At 41.6% G+C, this 27,522-nt stretch overlaps 1 protein-coding gene across 4 annotated transcripts in view; it reads left to right on the plus strand.

Annotated features, from left to right (window-relative positions):
• GPAT3 (glycerol-3-phosphate acyltransferase 3) overlaps positions 1-27,522 on the plus strand; it is an 85,047-nt gene that overhangs the window by 48,825 nt on the left and 8,700 nt on the right. For all 4 annotated transcript variants that reach the window (XM_059386450.1, XM_059386447.1, XM_059386432.1 and 1 more), the window contains exons 4-9: positions 18,894-19,164; positions 22,324-22,398; positions 22,875-22,964; positions 25,101-25,194; positions 25,498-25,613; positions 26,770-26,825. In XM_059386450.1, the coding sequence (XP_059242433.1) occupies positions 18,894-19,164; positions 22,324-22,398; positions 22,875-22,964; positions 25,101-25,194; positions 25,498-25,613; positions 26,770-26,825 (702 nt within the window). The remainder of the gene's footprint in view (positions 1-18,893; positions 19,165-22,323; positions 22,399-22,874; positions 22,965-25,100; positions 25,195-25,497; positions 25,614-26,769; positions 26,826-27,522) is intronic.

Consider the following 27,522-nt stretch of genomic DNA (forward strand, 5'->3'; position numbering starts at 1 on the left):
GATTTATCTATTTTTTTATTTGACAGACAGAGATCACAAGTAGGCAGAGCGGCAGGCAGAGAGAGAGGAGGAAGCAGGCTCCCCGCTGAGCAGAGAGCCGGAACGTGAGCCCAAGGCAGCAGTGGCTCAACCCACTGAGCCACCCAGGCGCCCTTTGTGTTTGTTTTTAACTGTTTTATGTATTTGGGTCCTCCCATGTTGGGTGCACAAATATTCAAAATTATTTGTTGTGATTGTTGGATTGTCTCCTTGATTGTCATGTAGTGTCTTTCTTTGTTTCTTGTTATAGTCTTTCTTTTGAATATGAATATGGCTATCTGGACTTTGTTTGGACATCTGTTTGCATGATAAATCTTTCTACAGCTCCTGGGGCCTGTGGAGCTTGGGCAGTGGGTTGGTGGAGAGATGGAATGTCCTGGCAGCGATATAAAGTGTGAGCCTTGGGGAAGAAGCCAGGCTGCAGGTGCGCAGTATTTTCGGCGGGTGAAAGTTGAAATGGAGGCTTTTGTGAACTCTCAGAGTGAAAGACATTTACAAACACTAGAGGAAAATTCGTAGGAAAAGGACCGGAGAAGAGAAACGGATGAGACGAGGATCAAGCAGGGAAGAAAAGGAGAGCAGAGGGAATGGAGACCGAGGGAAGGGCGAGCTCCGACTCGGCATTTTCTTCCTCATTCCTCGGCCCACCAGTACTCTTTTGTGCTCTGTTTTTCTCCCAAGAATAATAGATGTTATCTACCAACTCCTTCTGAGAAACAAAGCCTTTGGATGCCTTCTCTGTAAAGTGTGCTTTTCCGTGCGTGCATACACATGGGAGGTGGGGCATTGTCGGGGACTTCTAAAGCTAACCTAGAAATTAAGTATTTTGGGGTAAGGTTCGAGATGCAGGGGTGGCACTGGTTATGTGGGAAGTGGTCACCGTCAAGGTTCACTTTGTTTCGTCTTTGCAATTTTGAGGACTCGCTGAGCCATCAGATGATGTGATTCTGGGACAGCTGGCCGATGAACACGCAGGCTTCGCGTCTGCAAGCTTTCGTGTGAGTGTTTGAAATTTGGGTTTATACATCTTGAAAAAATATTTTAGTTTTTTTGCGTAAGTAATATCTTCACATGATGCTGAAACCGTAGTTGTTTAAAAATACGTGGTTTGATGACCAATAGTATAATTTCCGCCCCCTGCCGTCTCCGTCTGCGTCCTGCTAGCTGTCGCAGTGTTTCTTCGTGCTGTGCAGACACCTGTTACAACGTGGATGTTTCTGGCTTTTGACCAAAGATGACGTATAGTAATCAACTCTATCCCGTGGTCCTTTCCGTTGATTATTTAGAAAGTTTCTTCTTGTTTAGCAAGAAATTTCGTTATATGAGTGCAAATAGTTCTTTTTAACTGTAGTTCTAGGCCTGGTGCTGTTCAAGTATGCTGCGGGGATCACCGGGCAGCTCAGTGGTTAAACATCTGCCTTTGGCTCAGTCATGATCCCAGCCTCCTGGGGTCAAGCCCCCCGCAGGCTCCCTGCTCAGCGGGCAGCCGGCTTCTCCCTCTCCCTCTGCCTGCCCCCCTCTGTGCTTGTGCTCCCTCTCACTCTCTGTCAGATAGAATCTTTAAAAAATACGGGGCAGTATTCTTTCTGTAACATGAATAAATACGTAACATCAGTCTGTGACCCGAATGCATTGTTTTGTCAAAGAGCATTTGTAACTTTGGTTGGCGTTGCTAGATGCCCTTCGTTAACAGTCTGCACCGTTTGTACTCACTGGAAGTGTGTGCCAAGTGCCTATTCCCCACAGCTTCACCGAAGGCATAAATTTGTCCAAGTTTTGGATTTGTGCCAATCTGTAGGTGAGAAGTAGAAAATCAGGGTAGTCTTAATATGCGCTTCTGCTACAAAGAGTGACTTTGTACATGTTTCATGCTTAAGGGACTTTTTTTTTGCTTGCAGAGTTTAATTTTCTTGCTTTTTTTTTTTTTCTTGTTAACATGTAATGTATTATTTGCTCCCGGGGTACAGGTCTGTGAATCATCAGCCTTACACCATTCACAGCACTCACCATAGCACATGCCCTCCCTAAAGTGCTTAAGGAAAATTTGTATTTTTTTTTTTTTAAGATTTTATGTATTTATTCGAGAGAAAGTGGCAGAGAGAGCACAAGAGTGGGTGGCCGGAGGAGGACAGAGAGAGGGGGAGAAGCAGGGGCCCGATGTGGGCCTCCATCCCAGGGCCCTGAGACCATGACCTGGGTGCTTCCGTTGGTTAAGCATCTGAAGCACCCTGGTACCCCATGCTTCTCCTAGCTTTCTGTTTCACTTTGATTTCTAGGACCTTCTCATATATTTAGGTGATAAACTTCTGTCTGTGAGGAGATACAGATATTTCCTTCAGTTTGTGACTCGTATTTTTTTCTTTGCTTATCATGCTTATTACTATGCAGGGATTTTTCATTTCTGCGTAGTCAAATTTATGAATATTTTCTTTCCATAGTGTCTGGATTTTGAGTTTTTTAGCAGAAAGATTTTCCTTCGATCAAGTTTAGGGAGTTCTCCAATGTCTTCTTTGATTAGTTTTGTGTTTTTTAAAATATTTAAATCTTTGATTCTTTTATTCTGGTGTGTTTGTCCAGATGGCTTTCCAGTTGTGGAAAAACCCAGTTCATCTGTGCACAACTGATTTATTTGTACGGCACCCTTGATTTCCTGTGTTTGTTCGGATCTGTTTCTGTACTTTCTATTTTGTTCCCTATGTTTACTTACCTTCTTATGTATCATCATGGTTTTTTTTTTTGAATTTTCCAAAAGTTTTAGTTTAAATTCAACCAGCTAATATATATTAATTACATCATAGTTCCAGACATGGTGTTCCGTGACTCATCAGTTGCATGTCACGTGCAGAGCTCAGCACATCACGTGCCCTCCTGATTGCCCGTCACCCAGTTACCACCCCCCCACGCTCCCCCCCTCCAGCATCCCTCAGTTTTTCCCTGTAAGTTAAGTGTCTCTCATGGTTTTTCTCTCTCTCTGATGACTTCCCATCCAGTTTTCTCTCTCTTCCCTATGATCTCTGCTCTGTTTCTTATATCCCACATATGATAATATATGTCATATAATAGTCTTTCTCTGATTGAGATATTTCTCCAAATGATTTTAAAATCAAAACTTTTCTGATGGCCGTGATGTTATTTTAATTATTGTTCAGTGATTTAATAGACGTAATGGGTTGTATTCCTATCCAGTAGGGATTGTTGTGCTCATTGCTTTCCTCCACAGAATCTTCCTGTTTATTCTTGCCTGCCATTTCCCCACATGGTCTTGAGATACAGCCTGTGCATGGTCCAGAGGAAATGCAACTCTTCATTTTTATTGGACTTGTGTAAAATGTATAAATTTTCTGGGAGCAGCTTGACATTATCTAGGTTGAGTAAGACTCTGCAAGGACATTAGGTCTTTCCACTTGTTTAGGTGATCTTTTATATCCCTCAGGAATGTTTTAAAGTTTTTCTTAGATAAGTTTTGTATACTTCCTCTTAAAATCATATTTCTGGTTGCTATTGTACATGGAGTGGCTTCTTTCATCCTAGCTTCTAATGGATTGTTGTTTGTATATTGAAAAGCTTGATTTTTTTCTATTCATCCATTCATACAATTTTTATTTAAATTCTAGCTAGTTAACATACAGTGCAAGAGGGGCACCTGGGTGGCTCAGTGAGTTAAGCCGCTGCCTTCGGCTCAGGTCATGATCTCAGGGTCTTGGGATCGAGTCCCGCATCGGGCTCTCTGCTCAGCAGGGAGCCTGCTTCCCTTCCTCTCTCTCTGCCTGCCTCTCCATCTACTTGTGATTTCTCTCTGTCAAATAAATAAATAAAATCTTTAAAAAAAATACAGTGCAAGAGTAGATTCAGGTGTAGAATTTAGTGATTCATCATGTACAGACACTACCTTGTGCTCATCACTGTCAGTGTCTTCCTTAATACCTGTCACCTATTTTAGCGCATCCCCCCCATCTCCCCTCTGGTAACCATAAGTTTGTCCTCTGTAGTTAAGTGTCTGTTTCTTTGTTCGTCTCTCATTTTTTCCTCCTATGTTCATTTGTTTTGTTTCTTAAAGTCCAAATATGAATGAAATCTTATGGTATTTGATTTATTTCACTTAGGATAATGTTCTCTAGCCCTGTCCATGTGAATGAAAGATTTCATTCTTTTTTGTGGCTGAGTAATATTCCATTGTATGTGTGTATCACATCTTCTTTATCCATTCATCAGTCGGTGGACATTTGGGTTCTTTCCATAGTTTGGCTATTGTTGATAATGCTGCTATAAACATTGGGTGCACGTACCCATTCAAATCTGTATTTTCTTTTTTTTTTTTTTTTTTTAAAGATTTTATTTATTTATTTGACAGAGAGAGAGATCACAAGTAGGCGGAGAGTCAGGCAGAGAGAGAGAGAGAAGCAGGCTCCCGCTGAGCAAAGAGCCCGATGCGGGGCTCGATCCCAGGACACTGAGATCATGACCTGAGCCGAAGGCAGCGGCTTAATCCACTGAGCCACCCAGGCGCCCCTCAAATCTGTATTTTTGTATCCTTTGGGTAAATACCCAGTAGTGCGATTGCTGAGTCATAGTGTAGCTCTATTTTTAACTTTTTGAGGAACCTCCATGCTGTTCCCCAGAGGGGTTGCACCAGCTTGCATTGCCACCAACAGTGTAGGAGGGTTCCCCTTTCTCTGCATCCTCACCAGCATCTGTCATTTCCTGACTTGTTAATTTTAGCCATTCTGACTGATGTGAGGAGGTATCTCATTGTGGTTTTGATCTGTATTTCCCTGATGCCGAGTGATGTTGAGCATCTTCTCATGTGCGTATTGGCCATCTGGATGTCTTTGGAAAAATTCCCATTCATGTCTTATGTGCATTTCTTGACTGGATTATTTGTTTTTTGGATGTTGAGTTTGATAAGTTCTTTATAGATTTTGGATAGTAACCCTTTACCAGATATGGCGTTTGCAAATATCTTTTCCCATTCTATAGCCTACTTTCCCTTTTTTTTCTTTTTTAGGATTTTATTTATTTATTTGACAGAGATCACAAGTAGGCAGAGAGGCAGGCAGAGAGAGAGGAGGAAGCAGGCTCCCTGCTGAGCAGAGCACCCAATAAGTGGCTCAATCCCAGGACCTTGGGATCATGACCCGAGCCAAAGGCAGAGGCTTTAACCCACTGAGCCACCCAGGCGCCTCTGTAGACTACTTTTTCGTTAGGTTTATTTTTATTTATTTATTTTTTAAAAGATTTTATTTATTTATTTGACAGAGAGAGATCACAAGTAGGCAGAGAGGCAGGCAGAGAGAGAGGAGGAAGCAGGCTCCCTGCGGAGCAGAGAGTCCAATGCTGGGCTCCATCCCAGGACCCCGAGATCATGACCTGAGCCAAAGGCAGAGGCTTAACCCATTGAGCCATCCAGGCGCCCCAGGATTTTTTTTTTTTTTTTAAAGATTTTATTTATTTGACAGAGAGGAGCGCGCACAAGCTGAGGGAGTGGCAGAGGGAGAAGCAGGCTCCCTGTTGAGCAGGCAGCAAAGAACCAGCTCCTGGTTTTATTGATCTGTTCTGTTTTTTTTTTTTTTTTTTTTTTTTTTAGTTTCTACATCATTTATTTCTGATCTAACCCTTATAATTGCTCTTCTTCTGCTGGCTTTAGGCTTCATTTGTTGTTCTTTTTCTAGCTCCTTTAGGTGTAAGGTAGGTCATGTATTTGAGATTTTTCTTGCTGTATTGCTACACTTCCCTCTTAGGACTGCCTTTGCTGCATCCCAAAGGTTCTGGACTATCGTGTTTTCATTTTCATTTACTTTTATGTATTTTTTAATTTCTTCCTTAATTTCCTGGTGTTAACCCATTCATTCTTTAGTAGGATGTTCTTTAACCTCTGTATACTTATGGTCTTTCCAAATTTTTTCTTGTGGTCGAGTTCTAGTTTCATGGCGTTGTAGTTAGAAAATATGCATGGCATGATCTCAGTCTTTTTGTGCTTTTTGAGGCCTGATTTGTGACCCAGTATGTGATCTGTTCTGGAGAATGTTCCTTGTGCCCTTGAAAAGAATGTGTACTCTGCCAATTTAGGATGAAATGTTCTGAATATATCTGTTAGGTCCCGATGCAGGGCTTGATCCCAGGACCCTGAGATCATGACCTGAGCCAAAGGCAGAGGCTTAACCCACTGTGCCACCCAGGTGTCCCCTTATTTTACTTTTATTAATTGGATTAATTGATGGGGTACATAGGTACTTAAAACAAACTTTACCCTTTTTATGTTTTAAAAAAAAAGAAATAGAATTAAAAAGTTGAATGTCTCTTAAATGTGCCAACTGGGGAAACATGGCCAGGGGTACATGAATAGTTTCATAACTAATGCTTTTTTTTTTTTCTGAACGAGGCAATCATGACCGAGTACCTCTTAGGAAATCAAAGGATATGCTAAGCCAGCATTTATTTTGAGCACATTTCATATACATGACAAGTCACGACAGTTGTACTGATTTTACCCTCTTTTTTTTATGGACCTAGTACATGGCATGTAATAATTTAGTTTTTCTAAAGCAGTTTTGCTGCTATAGGGACACCTGTGCACCTTCTATGTAGTGAAGTTTTTTATTTTGCTTGCATTCACATTTTTTTTGTTTTTCTCTTCAATCTTGCACTTTTAAAATTAAAGAAACTTCAGACCTTAAAACAACAACCCAAAGATGACCTAGCCAACAGCAACCCCTCTAAGAAGTATATTGCTGATTTGATCATCCAATAGATAACATATTATCAATAGTAAGTGAAATTAAGCAGAAAGATTAATGTGTGTCTGTGAGCTCCCAGTGTTCTAATACTTATTGGTAATAACTTGGTTCTCTCATCCTAAGTTTTTATCCTTCTTTTTTATTTAAAAAAACCTTTTTTTAAAGAGTTTATTTACTGATTTGAGAGACAGAGACGTGTGAGAGAGAGAGCGAGCGTGAGCAGGGAGGAGGGGGAGAAGCAGGCTCCCTGCGAGCAGGAACCGGACAGAGGGCTCTATCCTAGGACCCTGAGAGGAAGACACTTAACTGACTGAGCCACTCAGGTGCCCCGAATATTTCTCCTTCTAAATCGATTTAATTTACAAGGTGAATGCTTTATCACAGATGTGTTGCTTGTAGCAACAAAATGACAGTATGACTTAGAGGTGCCTGTTTTGTGGGTGCCTGAAGCTTATACAATTTGGAGATCCTCTTTAGGTAAAAGAATATACAGAATTAGGTGTGGGACTTTGGAAGGAGCCGTTTAGGTGAGGAGACCAAAGATGAACTGTGTTGGCTTCATGGTCAATCTGTCTCTGTCTCAGCGACCTTGAACTCAAACCTAGAGTCATGGGTGAGGGTGTAACAGGCTGTTGGGACCAAAAGAGATAGAAGGTGTTTCCTAAAAACCTTGGCAACATGAAGAGTGATTATGCTTTCTAAACCTTGACTGATTTGCATACACGGGGCAGCTGATTGTGCCTCAGGAGGACTCGAGGAGCAACAACGCCGGCGGGACATGCGCCGAGGTCACAGAGCCCTGGGTTGGACAGAAGAACCGCCTCAGACCACTCAGACCTGGAGGAACAATGGAACTGGGGAAGGAGTATCAAGTGGGCTGCTGCCCAGTGGCTGCTTTTTGTTGGGCTTAGCATGGGAAGGTACAGAGACCGAATCAGATATATTCCAGGCACTGAAAGATTCCTGCCCTCGTCAAAAAAAGAGAGAAGAAAAGTGATGTGGGTTACAATGACCCTGGAAGGATGAGGCAGTGTAAATAAGTTAGTGACCAGTGCGTCTCCAGACTAATGCTAGATGCCGGCCCTGCACAGCATCTCCTAGGTCAGAGTTCCGTTCCTTCCCTCACAGGCAGGAGAGACACTGTAAGAACTGTTACTCAAATCCCTTTTTAGCGAGGTCTTTGGGGCCTGTCAGAGGGCAGGTGCTGGACAGAGCGATGTGGAATTTGAAGCTTTAGGATATGAGGAAGCAGTTGGTGTTGGAGTAGCAGAGTTGGTTTCAAAACCTCGTTCTCTTCCTTACTGTTTTTTGGCCCCTGGAATGTTACTCAACCCTACTGAGCCCTAGTTTCCTCATCTGTAAAATGGGGGTAACCTACAAAACCTCATAGGATTCTGGGGATTATTTAAGTGTAGGTGTCAAGGGCTTAGCACAGTCTGGCATCAGAAAACATTCAATAAATGTCAGTTGTCTTCTAGTTTAGAATATTTATGGAAAAAAAGCACTATGATTTCCTAGAACCTCTAATTGGGATTGTAGCTACAAATTGTGGCAACTCTTAAGTGTAACATGTTTCTGATTTTTAAAAAGTGGAGGCACAGTTAACACATATTAAAATGCACAGCTATCAAGTGTTCAACTAGATGTCTTTTGGGGTATTTATAGACCTGTCGAAGAATCTGTCATAGTTCCCCTAAAGAACACAGCCTAGTTCTCAAAAGTCTCTCAAGCCCTGCCCAGATGTAGGGTCCTCCCTCGGACCCTGCCGTCACCTGTCTTCCGACTTCCATCATCCGTCAGTCTTTCTATGTTTGAAATTCGCATAAATGGAATCAGAGGGTATGTGCTCTTTTGTACCTGTTTTTTCACAAAGTATCATATTCATGAGATTTCTCCATGTCGTGGGACTCAGTGAATTTTTTAAATTGCTGTGGAATTCCTTTATTGAAATACATCCTTTGTTTAATTCGTTGTCATGTTGATCGACATTTGGGTTGTTTGCAGTTTTTAGCCCTTAGGAATAACCGTGACCATTGTCCTGAGCCTGTTTGCTTGTTTTTTTGCCAGAGGACAATACCTGGGGCGATTGAAAGGCATAGGGTAGGCGATTTATGCTTAGCAGTATTAGAAACTGCTAACTGGTGATCCAAAATGAGTCGTACACTCAGAGTCCATCCAGCCGCTGCCCGACTTCCCCAGCACTCTGCAGTTTAACTGGGCCTTTTAAATGATGGGTGTTTGGCGGGGGTATGTTGGTCACATGTCATTTCGGTTTAAAAAAAATAGCACTTTTAAGTTCTTTTCTCTCACTCTGTAATATAATACATATACTTTATCGAAAAAGGAGATATTGTAGATATATAAATAAGAACATTAAAAATCACCCATATGAAATTTTGTTATGCAGAAAAGACCTAATTTTCTTGAGTGTCATTAGGTTAGAAGTGTTTTTGAACATATGTGTGTAACTACAACCCCAAAGGATTGTGCTTATCTCCTTGAAGCTACCCTGTGCTTAAGAACTAATATTTTGATGTATTTCTGTATTTTTTTTTTTTTTTGATCCTTCATGTGTGTTTATTAAAATGTGGTTGGCGTTCTAGTGCGCGGGTCCGGGGCTGGGCCCTGGCGCTGTGTGTTCACAGGTTCCAAAGACAGTTCTGATGTGCGGCCGTGCTTGAGTTCAGCTCCCTTTCCCTCCGTTCTGTTTAGTGCCTGGCTGTCTCTCTGTCGTGGCTGAATGACGGATTAAGTGAACGAATGCTTTGGGTTTGGGTGAGGAAATTGATTTCCAGCTAAACTGACTTTGCAAATGAGTTTCTGAAATGGATTTTTTAAAAATACAGCATTCATTTTTAAGAACTAACAAGAGCAGTACAGTTAATCTCCTTGTACTAGCCACCCAATTCAATAAGAATTTACATCATCTGTCCTCTTTTTTCAGTTTTTCCTTTGTGGAAGTGTTTTTTTTAAATTAACATCTAATGTATTATTTGCCCAGGGGTACGGGTCTGTGAGTCTTACACATCTCACAGCACTCACCGCAGCACATGCCCTCCCCCGTGTGCATCACCTGGCCACCCTCTCCCTCCTCCACCCCCCAGCAACCCTCAGTTTGTTCCCTGAGATGAAGAGTCTCTTATGGCTCGTCTGTGGAAGTATTTTTTAGATAAATTTTAATTACAGATGCAGTATGTGAGCAACATAGAAAATTAGAGAATACAGGTAAGCAATCAGAAACACCATGTTCTCACCTTAATGTGTATCCTTTTATGGAAGCACTTTAAAAACTAATCCTAGATACCATGCCATTTTACCTTCAAGTACCTCAGTGTATACATTGTGAAAAACTGACTTTTGTTTTAAAGATTTTATTTTTATTTATTTATTTGACAGAGAGAGAGAGAGCGAGAGATATCACAAGTAGGCAGAGAGGCAGGCAGAGAGAGAGAGGAGGAAGCAGGGGCTCGATGTGGGGCTCAGATCATGACCTGAGCCGGAGGCAGAGGCTCAACCCACTGAGCCACCCAGGCACCCCCTAACTTTTGTTTTAAGTATAACCCTGACACCTTTATTACACTTAACTAAGTTAATAATAATAAACAGGATTTTTTAAAAAAGTACTTAGGAAGGAGAGCAGCGGTAATCAGAAACACAGAGGATTCTCTGGGAAGTAAGCACAGTCAAATTCACATGCTAGAAATTATGGCTTGATTAATGGCCCTGGGAATTGTCTGCACAGGGTATATCTAGAATTAGCCTTGCAGCATTACAGCTAAATTTTTGTGGAAAATGTGACCAAAAAAGGGCCGGAAAGCTGTGCAGTCAGGTGACTATGTAGTTGCTAGAGTCATCTGTGTGATGACTGACGGACAAGAACAAGGACAGAGACTCCTGGTTGGAGGGATCCATCCCAGGCCCTTAGTTGTGCCAACTGGGTAAAGATCTTCCAGTCTTTACAGCCCAGCGATGGCGTGAATGTGGGTCTTGGTCCTCTGGAGCTTGACGGTGAGTATGTCTGTTCCCCCCACCCCCACCCTGGCCCCGGGCAGCTCATCTTTACCACTGCTTCACCTTGATCTCTGCTGTAAGCCCACTGATGGGTCCGGAAGGACATGGGGGTGTGGTCAGGGTGGACCACAGACCCCCAGAGGAGCTCCTCACACCAGGAAAAGGCCTTTACTACCAGTGGTTGGTGCCCCTACAGGTAAACTCCTCCCTGCCCCCTTGCTTAGGGGGATATGAGCTTTTTTTTTTTTTAAATAATGGAAGTATTTATTTAATCCTATAGTGGATGAATGACTGAAACAGGGATTCACAGATACTGTCTCTTTCTCTCTTTCTAATCTCTTTCTTTTTAATTTGGTAAGAACACTAAACATGAGATTTATCCTTTTAACAAGTTTTTTTTTTAAGATTTTATTTATTTATTTGGCAGAGAGAGAGATCCAGTGAGAGAGGGGACACAAGCAGGGGGCGTGGGAGAGGGAGACGCAGGCCTCCTGCTGAGCAGAGCTGGATGTGGGGCTCTATCCCAGGACCGGAGCTAAAGGCAGCCGCTTTACCAACTGAGCCACCCAGGCGCCCCTTTTAACAAATTTTTAAGTACTTAATACAATATCATTACCTATAGGCAACATTGTACAGCAGTTTGCAAGTAAACTTTTTAAAAATTGAAACTTAACACACACAGGCAAGAGTGTAAAATTATAAAGGTACAACTTAATGGTTTTTCCCAAAGTGAACTTACTCATGTGCTTCTCATTTTGATCAAGAAACAGAACATTACCAGAACCCCTGAAAGTTCCCAAATATCCCCTTTAAGTCACTGCAGGACAAGGAAGTATATTTTTGTCAATTCCAAACCAGATTTAATTAAAAAATTTCTGGTAGAAACAGTGCTGAAGATTTCTATTTCATGGACTGGTACTATATGATCACCTACGTTTTGGGGTTAGTTGGGCTTATGACTGGATGGGCTTGGAGCTGAAACAGACTAATTCAGTCAGAGTTTCCAGGAGAGAGTGTATTTTGAACTCTGAGCTTCTGACTTTTGGAAGAGAGCCCATTGGCAGGTTAAGGATCTGCTCCTCTATATACAGCCTCTTGTATACACTTTTGATCTGTAGTGGACCCTGATTTTCCCTAATGGCTAACCTAGAAAGCATGATTTACATCTGAAGGATGGCAGAACTACTGTGATTTATAAATGAGCCGTCATTCCCAGAGTTCACTCAGCTAATTTAGAGTTAATTATATTTGAAATGGTTTAAACTTCAGCCTCCATTTTTTTTAACTTTTCCTAGCTGGTGTTACTGATGTACCATGACTTGCTAAAGGCACAGGGCACAGGGCAGCTTGTGTAATTAATCTCTCGTATTAGAAAGAGATAGTTTTTCTCATTTTATTTCCATCCAAGCATGGACCTTGTTGGGTTCACCAGAGCATTTGTTATGAGGACAAAGTTCAAAGTTTAGGGCTTTACTATTTTGAACCTGACTTAGGAAACAAAAGGAAATGCTTCCTAGAGTCAGGGTTCTATCAATCTCAGAAATATGGATCGCTCTGAAGGATCAGGACTGATTTGTTACTGATAAAATTAGGTTTCCTTAATGACCATAAAACTGATATCAAAATTGTGTCTGTGCCAGTTAAATCTGATATGTATTTACATCTATATATTGAAAACTTTCAGTTTACTTAGGAACATTTCTTGGTGCCAAAAGAAATACTTCCTCTTTCCCTTTCTAACCTTTACTTTGAGGCCTGAATCAGAGTGACTGTATGTTGACTGAATGAAGTTTTTTGTTTGCTTTTTTTTTTCCTCTCAGAAGGTACGCTTAGGGCAAATTGAATCGGTAAGTCTGACCCTGAGTGGCCAGTCTAGTTAGGGAGGGAAGTGATATTATGTATTGGGCAGTGCTTCTTTTGATGTCAAATTTTATAATAATACCCACTTTCAGAATTTGTGTACCTTATGGAAGAGCTTCTAAGCTGGTAACTGCTCTCTGACAATATAGATTTTTGTCTTCGGAACAATTGTCAGTTCCATGTAACCTTTTGTTGTTGTTTCCATAAAGTTTTATTTATTAAACTAAGTTGTTTAATAAATAAAACTTTATAGAAACAATTAAATTCTTCTGTGTATTGTTCCCTGATTCCCCCCGAAAGTGCTACTCTGATTTTCATGTTTATTATTTTTGTGCACATTTTCATGTTCCCTATACATGTACATATCTTAACACATAGTACTCATTGTTTTGCATTATTCTGGCCCTATAAAAATATCACCATCACATATCGTTCTGAGTCATTTGTTCATGATGATTTTTGCAAATTACCTAAGTTGGTCACTTTTCCAGGTAATTTCTTCTAGCTCTTATGTGGCCCTGGATGTATCCATCTCTTTTTTATACGAGCTTCCCTTTGTTTTTTTATTTATTTTTATTGAGGTACAGTTACAGCATACTGGTTTTAAGTGTACAACATAATGGTTTGATATTTGTATGTATTTCTGTATATCCATCTCTCTAATGTACCTTGAGATTGCTGTTGCAAACAATGTGGCAAATTGTTCTTATTATGTCTACTTTTGCATAGTTTTATAAGAACTTATGGAGTGTATCGGAAAAGCTCTCTTTTTTTTTTAACTTTTTTTAAAATTTATTTTTTATTTTCAGCATAACAGTATTCATTATTTTTGCACCACACCCAGTGCTCCATGTAATCCGTGCCCTCTCTAATACCCACCACCGGGTACCCCAACCTCCCACCCCCCACCCCTTCAAAACCCTCAGATTGTTTTTCAGAGTCCATAGTCTCTCATGGTTCACCTCCCCCTTCCAATTTCCCCCAACTCCCTTCTCCTCTCTAACTCCCCATGTCCTCCATGCTATTTGTTATGCTCCACAAATAAGTGAAACCATATGATCATTGACTCTCTCTGCTTGACTTATTTCACTCAGCATCATCTCTTCCAGTCCCGTCCATGTTGCTACAAAAGTTGGGGATTCCTCCTTTCTGATGGAGGCATAATACTCCATAGTGTATATGGACCACATCTGTCTTATCCATTCGTCCGTTGAAGGGCATCTTGGTTCTTTCCACAGTTTAGCGACCGTGGCCATTGCTGCTATAAACATTGGGGTACAGATGGCCCTTCTTTTCACTACATCTGTATCTTTGGGGTAAATACCCAGGAGTGCAATGGCAGGGTCATAGGGAAGTTCTATTTTTAATTTCTTGAGGAATCTCCACACTGTTCTCCAAAGAGGCTGCACCAACTTGCATTCCCATCAACAGTGTAAGAGGGTTCCCCTTTCTCCACATCCTCTCCAACACATGTTGTTTCCTGTCTTGCTAATTTTGGCCATTCTAACTGGTGTAAGGTGATATCTCAATGTAGTTTTAATTTGAATCTCCCTGAGGGCTAGTGATGATGAACATTTTTTTTTTTTAAGATTTTTTTCTTTCTTTATCTGACAGAGATCACAAGTAGGCAGAGAGGCAGGCAGAGAGAGAGGAGGAAGCAGGCTTCCCGCAGAGCAGAGAGCCCAATGTGGGGCTCCATCCCAGGACCCTGGGATCATGACCCGAGCCGAAGGCAGAGGCCCAACCCACTGAGCCACCCAGGTGCCCCGATGATGAACATTTTTTCATGTGTCTGATAGCCATTTGTGTGTCTTCATTGGAGAAGTGTCTGTTCATATCTTCTGCCCAATTTTTGATATGATTGTCTGTTTTGTGTGTGTTGAGTTTGAGGAGTTCATTATAGATCCTGGATATCAACCTTTTGTCTCTACTGGCATTTGCAAATATCTTCTCCCATTCCGTGGGTTGCCTCTTTGTTTTCTTGACTGTTATCTTTGCTGTGCAGAAGCTTTTGATTTTGATGAAAGCTCTTTTAAAGATGGAATGGAAATAATAAATGGGGGAGGAGTGAGAAAATGCCATTTAAAAGAAACACAGTGGGGCGCCTGGGTGTCTCAGTCGTTGAGCTTCTGCCTTCAGCTCATGTTGTGCTCCCGGGGTCCTGGGATCCAGTCCTGCTCAGCAGGGAGTCTGCTTCCCTCTCTCCGGCTCCCACTGCTTGTGTTCCCTCTCACTCTGGCTCACTCTGTTAATAAAAAATTAAAATCTTTAAAATTCCTAAAACAAAAGACGCGTAGTACCAGTTCATTCAGGTGAGAATCATCGGAGCTGCTAATGTCATTGGGTGAGGATTTGAGGAGCAGAATAGTTCCTTAATCTTGAGGTATCTCTCCTTCACAGGTACTTGCAGACAGTAATTCTCCACTTACTGATCAAGCAGAGAAAGATGGTAACTTTACAGTGGAGAAATCTGGTAATAACTAACTGCCTTAAACCAACCAAAGTTAAATGTCATCAGTCACGGGACAGATCAGTCACATGTTCCCAACGCGACTAGGGAGAAGGACACACCGTTTACATAGTACTCCTGCCCAGAGTATACAGCCTGCGTCTAATCATGAGGGGACATGAGACTAACCCAAATTAAGAAACATTCTTCAAAGTAAATGGCTTGTCCTCTTAAAAAATGCCAATGTCTTTTTCCCCTTATTTATTATTTAAATAGTTAATTAACATATAACATATTATTAGTTTAAAATGTCAGTGTCTTAAAAAACAAAGAAAGGCCGAGGAACTTTTCATATAATTAGGAGACTAGGAGATGACATGTAAATTAATATGTGATCCTTGGTTGAATTCTGGGCCAGAAAAAAAGTGGTATGAGGGCCATTACTGGGACCATTGTCGAAATTTGAATAAGGTCTGTACATTTGATGCTAGTTTTGTAGTAATGTCCACTTTCCTGATTTTGACAATTTCATTGTGATTAAGTAAGTAAAACCTTGTGTCTTGAGGAAATCAGTGCTGAAGTATTTAGGGGCAAAGGGCATGATGTCTGCAATTCATTCTCAAATGGTTTTGAAAAAAGTGTCATTTTATACATCTAGGGCTCGCACAATAAAGCAAATGTGACAAAATGTTGGCGGTTCATGAATCTGGATAAGGTGAGCTCTCATCACCCTTCTCTGCACACCTGAAATTCCTGAACAAACATCTTCCTGAGCTATGCCTGGAAGTAGAATCGCTGGGTCTCGGGCTGTGAATATCTTTACGTTTACTAGATGGTTCCACATTAATTGTTTTCCAGTAGGGTTATACTAGTTACATTACAATTGGCCAAATTTTCACTAGCACTTGATAGGACTCAATTTAAAATTTCCTCAGTCTTTATCCGTATGAAATAGTATCTCACTGTTATTTTGTTTGTGTTTCTCTGCTGATAGTGAAGTTGAACATCTTTTAAAATGTGTAGTCATGGGACGCCTGGGTGGCTCAGTTGGTTAAGCAGCTGCCTTCGGCTCAGGTCATGATCCCAGAGTCCTGGGATCGAGTCCCGCATCGGGCTCCTTGCTCAGCAGGGAGCCTGCTTCTCCCTCTGCCTACCATTCTGTCCGCCTGTACTCGCTCTCTCTCCCTCTCTCTCTCTGACAAATAAATAAATAAAATCTTAAAAAAAAAAAAAATGTGTAGTCATTAAGGGGGGGCTTACTCTTTTTTTTTTTTTTAAAGATTTATTTATTTGACAGACAGAGATCACAAGTCAGCAGAGAAGCAGGCAGAGGGGAAGGAGAAGCAGGCTCCCGCTAAGCAAAGAGCCTGATGCGGGTCTCGATCCCAGAACCCTGGGATCACAACCTGAGCCAAAGGCAGATGCTTTAACCCACTGAGCCACCCAGGCGCCCCAAGGAGGGGCTTACTCTTTTTATGAATTGTTTGCCATATATATTTTTTTTACTTCTTCTTCTTTTTGTATATCTTAATATATTCTGGAAATTAATCCTTTGTCGATTAAGGACATTAAAGTCACCCACATACCTTTGAAAGAGGCTTAACAAAAATCTAAAATTGAGTTCTATTTTATTTGAGTTACACAGAATTAAGTAGGTTGGAGGCCCATCAGGTGGGTGGGTGCTGGCGGCCGGCCCCTGTTGAAATGTCTCTTTTCTCTTCCGGCTCAGTTAAGTGAAGAGGTGCAACTTGAACTGGCATTCTTCTCTCTCACCCCTCCGAAAAATCTTATTTTTAGAAAGACTGTCCACTGTCTCCAGTGTATTTCATTCTGAGATTTGCTAAATAATTTGTTCTTCCCTCCCCTTCTAGACTTAAAAACCCCACAAAACCCTATATATTGCTAAATAATGAAACTCTTGCGCTGAGTGTTGGCCAGCACTTGGATTGAGTAACCTGTTCGGAGGTATTACTGCTGTCCGCAGAGCAAGAGGGTAAATCAGGGGTGACAGGGTCTGGTTCACCCTCTGAGGGAAATCAAATCCTTTTCCAAGGGTGAGGAAAGGTTAAACCACTTAGACTTGATGACAGAAAAAGATAATCTAATCATTCAAGAGCTTATTTTATTGTTCTAATTCTTATGGTGATAAGGTATTAGATTTGCATGTTGGTAAAAACAAGCAGGCAAAAACTACCAAAAAAACCCAAAAGTAAAATCGTGGAACTTTAGCCCTATAAAGAAACTAAAAAATTTCCCACCTCCAATTTTATAAAGGAGGACACCAAGTTAGGTGACCCACAGAATGACGCAGAGCGTAAGAGCCGGTGACTGTCCTAAACAGAACTTGACTCTGGACTCTGGGTTCTCTTTACTTTTTTTTCTCATAGACCATGATGCTCTTCCTTCAGAAGAAATGAAGTATCATCACCTCTCCTTCTAGGGATGCGTGTACCTGTTCTCCAGGGGATGGAGAACACTCTCCTCACTGATTTCTTAGTAAACTGGAAAGTGAGGAAATCAGAGGCCATTTTCTTATAGGGAATTTAATATCTTAATCTCCACCTCAAAAGGAAAGGCTTTTCTAATTTAGGAGGTAAATTCCTTTGCAACACACCCCAGAGCTAAGATTGGACAGTTATGTCATTGTATATATAGCTGCTCTTTGATTACAGATCCTCTCACCTGTGATTCTTATTTAGTAGTCAGAACTGGGTGGCAGTGATCATTTTTTTCAATTTACAAAATTTATGCTACTTTAAAAATCTTTGAATTATTTTCTTTATGGGAAAGATAATAACAGCATAAAGAGGAAAATCTAATCATATTGCCCAGAGTTAACCACTTAATGTGGGCTTCTTGACATTGTTTTTAGGTGTATCTATTTCCTAAAGTTAGTTAAACTATAGTTTTAGATCCTGCTTTTTTCTTTTCCACTTAACATTAAGGTAATAACTACACTATTTATTAGATGCATTGTGTCATGTTGTCTGGATCGATTTTAACGGAAAATGCTACAGTGAATATTTTTGCCTAGATTTCTGATTATTTTCTTGGGTTAGATTCCTAAAATCAGAATCACTGAATCATCAGCGAACCTGTTTTTAGTCTCTTCATGTGAAAGGGATTTTGAGAAACTTGCTACTAATTCTAGTTCCACATTCACACAAATTGAGTATGAAAATACTTATTTGTGTCATTAAACTTTATCACTAAACAAAAATGTTGCTGATTTGATGGTGTAAAAAGGGCAATCTTTGTCTAATTCCCATTTCTTTGCTAGTAAGAGGTTTTGGTCTATTAACTATTAATGTTTTTATGAATTCAGTTTGTGACCTTGAGACCGATTTTCTTAGAAAATGATTTGTACATTTTAGAAACATCAGCATTTGCCATATTTGCCATTTGTGGTAAATACCTTTGGCCATTTTGCTTGCTTTTGATGTTATGGTTTTTATCAGGGAAAACAGAAGGTTTTATTTTTATGCAGCCTAGATCCATGCTTGGAGAGAGTTGGTTTTGTAACTTCTTTCCCTAATGGTGTGTAGGGAGGCAGTGCACCAAGAAAAGGGCTATCGAGGACCGGATTTCTTTGTGAGGCGTTGAGTGCGTTGGGTAGCGATCCTTTTATGCAGATTGACTGATTCCGCTTCTTTGCCTGCTGCAGTTACTTGTGTTTTGTTTTTGAAATCTGCTTCCTGTTACCCGCAAAGTTTGTTGAACCGTCTTCTGCACCAAGTTGCCCCATTGCTCGGTTCCTGTGTCATACGGCATTTTCTCATGTCCTGATGCTTTCTTTTAAGGTATTATCCAAAGAGATGAATCACCCATGGAAAAAGGGCTCTCTGGTCTGCGAGGAAGGGACTTTGAGCTGTCTGACGCGTTTTATTTCTCCAAGAAGGGCTTGGAAGCCATTGTGGAAGATGAAGTGACCCAGAGATTCTCCTCAGAGGAGCTGGTGTCATGGAATCTCCTCACAAGGACCAACATGAATTTCCAGTACATCAGTCTGCGGCTCACCGCGGTGTGGGTGCTGGGTGTCCTAGTGCGCTACTGTGTCCTGCTACCCCTGAGGTACGTCTCCTGCCCAGTGATTGACGGTATCATTGGTTCAGCTTTCTTTTTAAATCACGTATGTGATGGCCTCAGGCGAGTATTAGGGCAGTGACTTCACCCCTTCCTACCTGCAAAACACCACCAACTGGGACTCCCCAGGAACATGCAAAGTATCTGTTCTTTCACATTTTTTCCCCAAATGAAGGTGTGTATTCAGAAGCGAATACATGTCCGTCTGGATCCATGTTGTTCTTTCGGTCATAAACCATCAGAGGATAGACGGCAAAAGGAAGTTGGCGAAGAGAAGAGAGGATTTCTGGTTTTGCCTTGGCCAGAGTCCGCCGAACTGTAACTGCCTTTCCTTGCTGGCCTGTAGCAGGTCACAGGTGCATAGGAGAGAAAAAATTACTGAGTGGTTAGCATGGGAGAGAAAGCCATTTAAAGGACGGAATTTGTTCCACCAAGTTCTGTCATGATTCACTTTTCTCATTAAAAGCTCCCAGCTGTGTCGCCTTCTGGTTCTGAGCTGGAATGCCTCCGAGGAGGGGGTCCTTTCCTGTGCGGTCTACTGGAGCCACCGTGGGGACCTCAGAGGAGCAGAGTGACGCTGGGCCGAGGACGGAGTGCAGGTGGCCAGAGTGTGTCCAGCATGGCAACGGCGGGTCGTAGGCATAGGCACGAGTCACAGTGTTCCTGCGGATGGTCTTGCCTAATTTCCCTGGACATCGCCTTGGCCCCTCTCAACAGAGCTTTCCAGGCATTTGCTCTCAGCCCCCTTAAACTGGCACAGGACTTAGAACCGTTTGACCCTCCCTAGGGTGGCCTACACTTGCTTCATTTAGGTTTGTTACAACTGAAGAGATTGCTTAAGTATAGGCAGAGGCACATTTCTAAGTTCTTTCTGTGTGGCTTTTTTTTTTTTTTTTTGGCCCATATTGCCGGTTTGCCAGTTGAGGCACAGTATGTCTTTTGGAAATGATTGTAACTCTGCTAATAAAGTGGAATTCAGGTTTTCACATATACTTTTGCTTGAACCTTAAGCCAGTGTTCCCCAACTGAGGGGGTGTTCATTTACTCTGAACAAGTGCAGGACTGTCCCTCAGTATGCATGAAGGACATAGTTGCGCTTTTTTGTAGTAGATATTTCTAGGCTTATAGTTAGAGCTTCCATTTAGTCTGTTTTTATTAAAAAAAAAAATGCAGCTTCAGTAAAGTTGACTGTATAGATTCGCTATTACACCTGCACTTGGCCCATGAGCCAGGGTCTGTATCCAAGGCCACTGGAGGGAGAGTGAGGATTTTTGCAAGACCGAGTCTTGGAGATGCCCTCATTTGTCTGTTAGCTTTCTCCTGCTGCGGGGGCCAGCAAATGGTGTTATGATTCTGTGATCTACATAGATTAAACTAACACTCACAAACTAAAGAAGTAACAGAGAAGATTCTTGCAAAGAAACCACAGATGTAGGATAAGCCAGTCGTGTCAGCACCCAAGAAGAAGAAGGCAAGAGAAGAATGGAGACTCCCACTCTCCGTGCATCCTCTTCAGGGCGAAGGAATGGCCGGGTACATGCTTTAGAAGATGAGCCGTTGCGACAAAGTCACCACTCAAAAAGCAGATTGTGCTAAAATTGATTGTGTTGATGATTGCACAACTTGGTAAATATGCCGAAACCATGGACTACTTTAAATGGGGAAACTGTATTCTCAGATACAATTCTCAGGGTAATTGTATCTCAGTAAAACTCCTAAAAAACAGACTGTGGCTGAAAACTTGTGACATCTATGAGAACTCTCATGTTGGCTTATTTAAACGGGAAACCAGAAGTTTCTGGTCTGTTAATCCAGCAAATAAAAACTTGCACTAGTTTGAACCCAGTTGTTAAATGTGTTCAAAGGTAACCCCTTCTGACTTAATGTGTGGGAACAAATGATTCTCATTAGGGAAAGGTAGCAAACCTTTATTTTAAAACTTTTGCAAAATTGGAGAAAATTAAATGGGGATTTAGTTATTGCATCCGTGGTTAGCATGAAAATATGGCATCGGAAGAAAACTGAATCTGACCTTCAAATTGCTCTGTCACAAGGTCTTAAGCCAAGACTTTAACAAGGCTTTTGCTTTTCCTATTTTTTAAAACTTTAATGAGGCTTAATGCCTTAACAATGTGTTGATAAGGAAGCCCCATTTATTTTGAAAGATTTTAAATCTCATTATCATCTTTTTGTGTAATTCTGCTTACATTTCTGAAAATAACTATTTTCTTTTTGAAGTGGTTCAAATGAATATTAAATGAATATTAAAAGCACCTTTCAAAAATAGAAAGGGTCTATGTGGAGATTAGTGGTATTGTGAGTCAGCTTGTTACTAACTCCTATGTTAGCAGGAGCATACGGAAGGACAACAGACTTACATTAAAGGGTTTCTGCATGGTGCTATCATTTGGTGTTCTTATTATGAAAGGGCTTTTCCTGCTATTTGCTTTAAAGCAAATAAAAAATAAAAACTTCTGGTTTCCTGTTTAAGTAAGCCAACGTGAGAGTTCTCATAGATGTCACAAATTTTGAGAAAAATTTGAATTGTATCTCCCCCCATCATTAAAAAACACATAAGAGCAAGTTATTTTTAGACCTTTGGAAGATAGTTACAATCATACTATGCCCACCAGTGTATCCTGGACAAAGTAAGGTCACTACTTGTTGAAAAGTAGTCCTTCATACAATATAAAAATTTTTTCTTATATTATTCAAGCAGTTAATATGAGTATATTTAAAAACAAAATAATTCAGAAAAGCAAAAGGGCAAATGTTTTCATTTATCCTTCTCACAGCCTGTTTCACCCTGGGGGGGGTTACATGATTGAGTTTGAGAGTTTTGTGAGTACGTTTGTTTCTAGGCCTTCTGTATACACCTGTATGTTATGCTTGGTATGATTTTGAAAAATGCTATCGTACTCTACATGTTATTTTGAAATTTATTTTGCTTTTTTTCCCTCTCAGAATGTACCCAGGACCACTCTTCCATGTCAGAATCTATAGATTTACTCAGTTCTTTTACTGGCAGCACCGTATTCCATAGTGTAGTGGGAAAAGAACTTATTTTCAGTCTCATGATTTATGAACTGTTACTTCCCTTGGTCCCTTACCGTGCAATTAACTTTTGTATTACCTTGTCTTTTTCAGGGTTACCTTGGCTTTCATTGGCATCAGTTTGTTGGTTATAGGAACCACACTGGTTGGGCAGCTGCCAGACAGCAGGTGAAATGTTCCCTTCCACTCAGCCATAAATAGGATGGTCACTTCTTTTAGCGGTGTCCACAAGAAGAATATTTGATCCCTATGTATCGCATCAGATTTATGGCCTTGACGTACTTATTAAAATTTGGCCTCTTTCATAGCCATAGTTTGTATTTGACATGCCATCACACTTTTGTGTACCTGGTTAGAAATTCGTTCTCAAGGGGGAAATGGGGGCGGGAAAGGAAACACATGGTCAGGCTCACCGGGGTGAGACCGAAGAAACCTCCGCTTCTCATGGTCAGGAATCTGTCCTGGGAGTCTTGTCGGGTGGGAGCTGTTTTCCACTGGAGTTTTGTCTGAACGTCTCAGTGCGACTTTAAGAAGTGAACGGTGCGTGTGTTTCAGAGCACAGGCTGCTGGGAGGAGCACGTCGAGGGTTTTATTGTTTTGTTTCCTAGGAGTGCCTACCACACACCATTTTCTCTTTCTTTCAGCCTCAAAAACTGGTTGAGTGAACTGGTCCACCTGACCTGCTGCCGCATCTGTGTGCGAGCCCTCTCCGGCACCATTCATTATCACAACAAGTGAGTGTCCGCCAGCTCCTTCTGTCTGCCTTCTGTCTGCCTTCTGTCCCTAAACCCAGAGGAAGCAGGTGAAGTCAGCGTGCTTCCAGTATGTTTGTCCCTGCTGCTTAGAGCATCACAGACGTGACAGTCTTGCATGAAACACTTTTATTATTTTTTTTAAGGATTTTTATTTATTTACTTGATGGACAGAGATCACAAGCAGGCAGAGAGGCAGGCAGAGAGAGAGGGGGAAGCAGCCTCCCGCCGAGCAGAGAGCCTGAACGCGGGGCTCGATCCCAGGACCCCGAGACCACGACCTGAGCTGAAGGCAGACGCTTAAACACCGAGCCACCTAGGCACCCGCATGAAACACTTTTAAAAAGCCATCCATTTGCTGAAGGAACCACATAAGAATGTAATGACCCTTGATAATTGGGCATTTCTGGGGTGCAGGCCAGGCCTGTGCTTCTCCTAGGTCGTCCCCCTGGGCAGGCACCGCTGTCCTGTTGTGTAGGTGAACAGGGGAAACTCTGGGACTGGCTGGCTGAGGTCACATGACTAGTTTGTGGCAGAGTCAGGCTGTGAGCCGGGTCTGTGGGGAGGTGAGAAGTGAGGCCGTTGACAGGCCTGTGGTGTCGGGGACGGAGGACGGATTGTTAGCCCGTGAGGCTGCTTCCGAGCCTCAGCCCTGCTGTCCCAACGTTCCGTAACTGAGCCTGAAGACGGATCACTGCACTCTGCTTCCCTCACCCCTACCAGCAGAGGAGAGTGGTACCTGGCGGACGTTAGTAGCCGACTGAAGGAACTTGGATTGCTTTTGAATTACTTTTCTGTTAACTCACTTTTATTCTTTTTACCTTTAACTTCATTGTTTTAAAAGTTTTGGAAAAGCCTCTCTTTTTTTGTTGACTGGATCTTTCTGCCTCATTTGTGGAAGGGAGACATTATCTTCTTTGGCCTTACCATGTGTTACCAACATAAAAGGCCCCTTAAGTTTCTAAAATTACATGATTTTGACTTTGAGCTGTGAGTTTTGGGGATGAGAAAATGCTTTGGTAGAACTGTGGTTAAAAGAGCTACTATCTATAGAAAAGGTGTTTTAGCGGCACCTGGGTGGCTCAGCGGGTTAAAGCCTCTGCCTTTGGCTCGGGTCATGATCCCAGGGTTCTGGGATCGAGCCCTGCGTCGGGCTCTCTGCTCAGCAGGGAGCCTGCTTCCCCCTCTCTCTCTCTGCCTGCCTCTCTGCCTACTTGTGATCTCTGTCTGTCAGATAAATAGATAGATGAGATCTTTAAAAAAAAAAAAAAAGGTGTTTTAATTACATAGAGAGTTCACAACTTATTATGTATAGAATTTCTTCTAATTTTAAGGAAAGCATACTAAAGTTGTTATGCATTTGGTTCTTTCTTTTCTGTATTGGGCCAATGAAGACTGCTTTGCTTCATTAGTGTCAAATACTGGTTGAACTCTAGGACAGAGGTCGGCAGCTGAACTACGGGCCTAGAGGCCAAATGCAGCCTGCCGTCTGTTTGTTTGTGAAGAAAGTTTTATTGGAACATAGCCATGCTCATTCACTTATATATCGTCTGTGACTGCCTTTGTGTCAAAACAGCAGAGTCTAGTAGTTTTGACAGGGATTGGCTGGTTTGCAAAACCTCAGATACTTATTATCTGGCCCTCAATAGGAAAAGTTTGCCAACCTCCTTTTAAGGGGATCGGAGGGAGGAAACTACAGTAAATTGACTCTGTGGGTCACTGTGGGTCACTAAAGGTGATGCTTACGAAGACTGCAGTTGTAGGGAAGTACTTGAGTGAAGCTTGTATATCACAATATTAAATTTATGGATTCTTTATGACTCAGTCAAATGTTTCTAAATCACCCTTTTTCATTATAAAAGGGAAATGGACAATTACAAAAAGACAATGTAAATATATATAAAGGGCAAGTCATTGGCCCCTTTTCCTGAACTCTTACCCCACTCCCATCACACTGCCTGGAGGTAACCTTTTTAAGATGGGACCATATACTTTGAAACTGTATTTTTTAATGTTCTTTTTAAAGCAAAATAGGATGAATCTATGGAAGCTGTTCTGCAAAGTAATGACAATTCTTCAGGTCTATTTTTTTTTTTTTACCATTGTTTGTAATTGCAGGCAGTACAGACCCCAGAAGGGGGGCATTTGTGTTGCCAACCATACTTCCCCAATAGACGTCTTGATCTTGACGACGGATGGATGCTATGCCATGGTAAGAGCAGCTCAGTGAAGGGGTATTTCAGTGTACTTTTAATCTGCCTTTCTACTATCATAACTACGTTGAAAGACTTCTACTTTTTAAAGCTCGGGTATTTTAAGCTTCAAATTCAAAGGTGCTACTAAAGAAGACTTTTTGCTTATATTTGGCCATTCACATCCTAAGAACTTCAGTCAGTAGAAGAAGGCCAATCTTTTTTCTTCATGGGGAATAAGAACTTACTGGTACTTAAAAAAAAGAAGCTTTCCTTGCCTAGGTGTGTCTTTACATGTTTCTTTTTGTCTCATGGCATTTTAGGTTGGCCAGGTCCATGGTGGATTGATGGGAATTATTCAGAGAGCTATGGTCAAGGCTTGTCCACATGTCTGGTTTGAACGCTCAGAGATGAAGGATCGACACTTGGTCACTAAGAGGTAAGCAGTGACAAAGGTTACTCGGTATCCTTTGGGGTAGCATAAAATCTGATAAATCTTGGCCTTCCTGCCAAAGAGGGCTGAGCAGTACCAAGGATTAAACCTAAAGTATGTGGAGTTTTATTTGTGGTTACCTTTTTCTGCTGAATCACCTGTCCTAGCTACATTCTTAAAAATTTTAAGCCTGTAGTCACAGCGGGAAGTATGAGATTAGAGGGCCCATGCGTTTGTGTTGCTGTGGCTTGGGTATAGCCCAGTCACTGAGTTTTCAGAATTAAAAATTACTACCTTGTAAGTTAAATAATTCGTACCTGTTTTGCTGAGTAAAGAGTTGGCTGATTTCTTGCCGGAAGTCCGTTCTCACTGAAGTCCATCTAGAGACAGAGCTAAAGCTCTTTATGAAACAGGAGGCTTGAGGATTTGGAATGGAGATGAGCTACCAGAAGCTTTTATTGGGTAACAGCTTTTTGTCTGAGGCCTTTAACTGCAGGCCCTGTGGTTTATTGCTTCTAGAAACATGAAGGCGTGCCCTATTTTTCAGAGTAAAATGAAAAGTCCTTGTTGAAATCTGTTTAAGGTCAGTGAAACTATTCCCCAGTTGGAGAGTATTTATCAATGAGTGGCACACTGGGGGCTCTAAGTCTCTATGTGAGCCTTCCAGCGCCTGGAGAGCAGTTGGAAATCCAGGGCTGGCCCACGGAAGGCAGGACTCAAGGTGGAAGCCCCTTCTCAGCTTTATGGTGTCCGTGTCAGAGGACAGCTGAGCCTACTTATTTAAGGAGTTTCTGTATTCTTCATGGCCATGAGGCCGACTGGTCCAGCAATCAGTATTCCCATTTTCAGATGACAAACATATAAGTACATGGAAAAGAACACAACCCTCCTGACATGGGGGCCCCAGAGCCCATGTCCGTGATGACCTCAAATCCTTTGTTAGGAGTCGGCAGAAGGCACTGAAGTTGGCTAGCTGTGACATGAGAGCAACGGAAATAGTACAGATGACCTTCGGCTTTTTTGAAAAGGGCCAATTTGAGTTGGTTCCCTTTACTTATGTCTTATTTTTCCCTCCTTCTTGCTGTACAATCGTATTTGTGCAGATAGAGTGTGGGGAGACCTTTATGGAGGTGGCATTTTGACCCGTTGTTCTTCTTTGCAGACTGAAAGAACACATTGCTGATAAGAAAAAACTACCCATATTAATCTTTCCTGAAGGTAAGGAAGGGCGGCCGCTGACCAAGCCTTAGTTGACAAGGACCTGCCCGAAAAGCGTGGGAGGGCTGAGTGGTTCTGGACCAGCATTCTTCGTCCAGATCTGCCGTCCCCCAGGAATGAGCTGCCCTTCTCTGGGCTGGTAATCCCTTGCTTTCTTTTGACATTTGATGGAAGTCATGATGTTTTGTTCTTGTTTTTGTTTTTGGAAGTCATGGTGCCTTTTTGATCTTAAAACTCATTTCTGTGTAATGAACTTGGACAGGTATTGTTCATAATTTTTCAAAAGTCCTTATTTTTATTTTTTATTTGTAAAAGATTTTATTTATTTATTTGAGAGAGAGAGAGATAGTGAGAGCACAAGTGGGAGGAGAGGGAAAAGCGACTTCTGGCTGGGCAGGCAGCCTGTTGTGGGGCTTGATCCAGGACCCCAGGATCATGACCTCAGCCTAATGCAGACGCTTAACCGACTGAGCCACCCCGGGGCCCCTCAAAGAGCCTTATTTTAAAGTATTGAGATTGTACCTATTATGCCGAAGTTATATCACTAGAGCATTTAATAACAAAGCAAAAGTTTGTTATGAAATTTGAGTAGAGCTGTTGAGTTACTTCCTTAAGCAGGGATTGATCTGTATCACAAAATGATAGTAAACTATGATTTTGCTATGATTTATTTTATATCAAAATAATTCCTTTTAAA

Source organism: Mustela nigripes, chromosome 1 (assembly GCF_022355385.1).
Source record: "Mustela nigripes isolate SB6536 chromosome 1, MUSNIG.SB6536, whole genome shotgun sequence".
In the NCBI taxonomy this organism is placed as follows: domain Eukaryota; kingdom Metazoa; phylum Chordata; class Mammalia; order Carnivora; family Mustelidae; genus Mustela; species Mustela nigripes.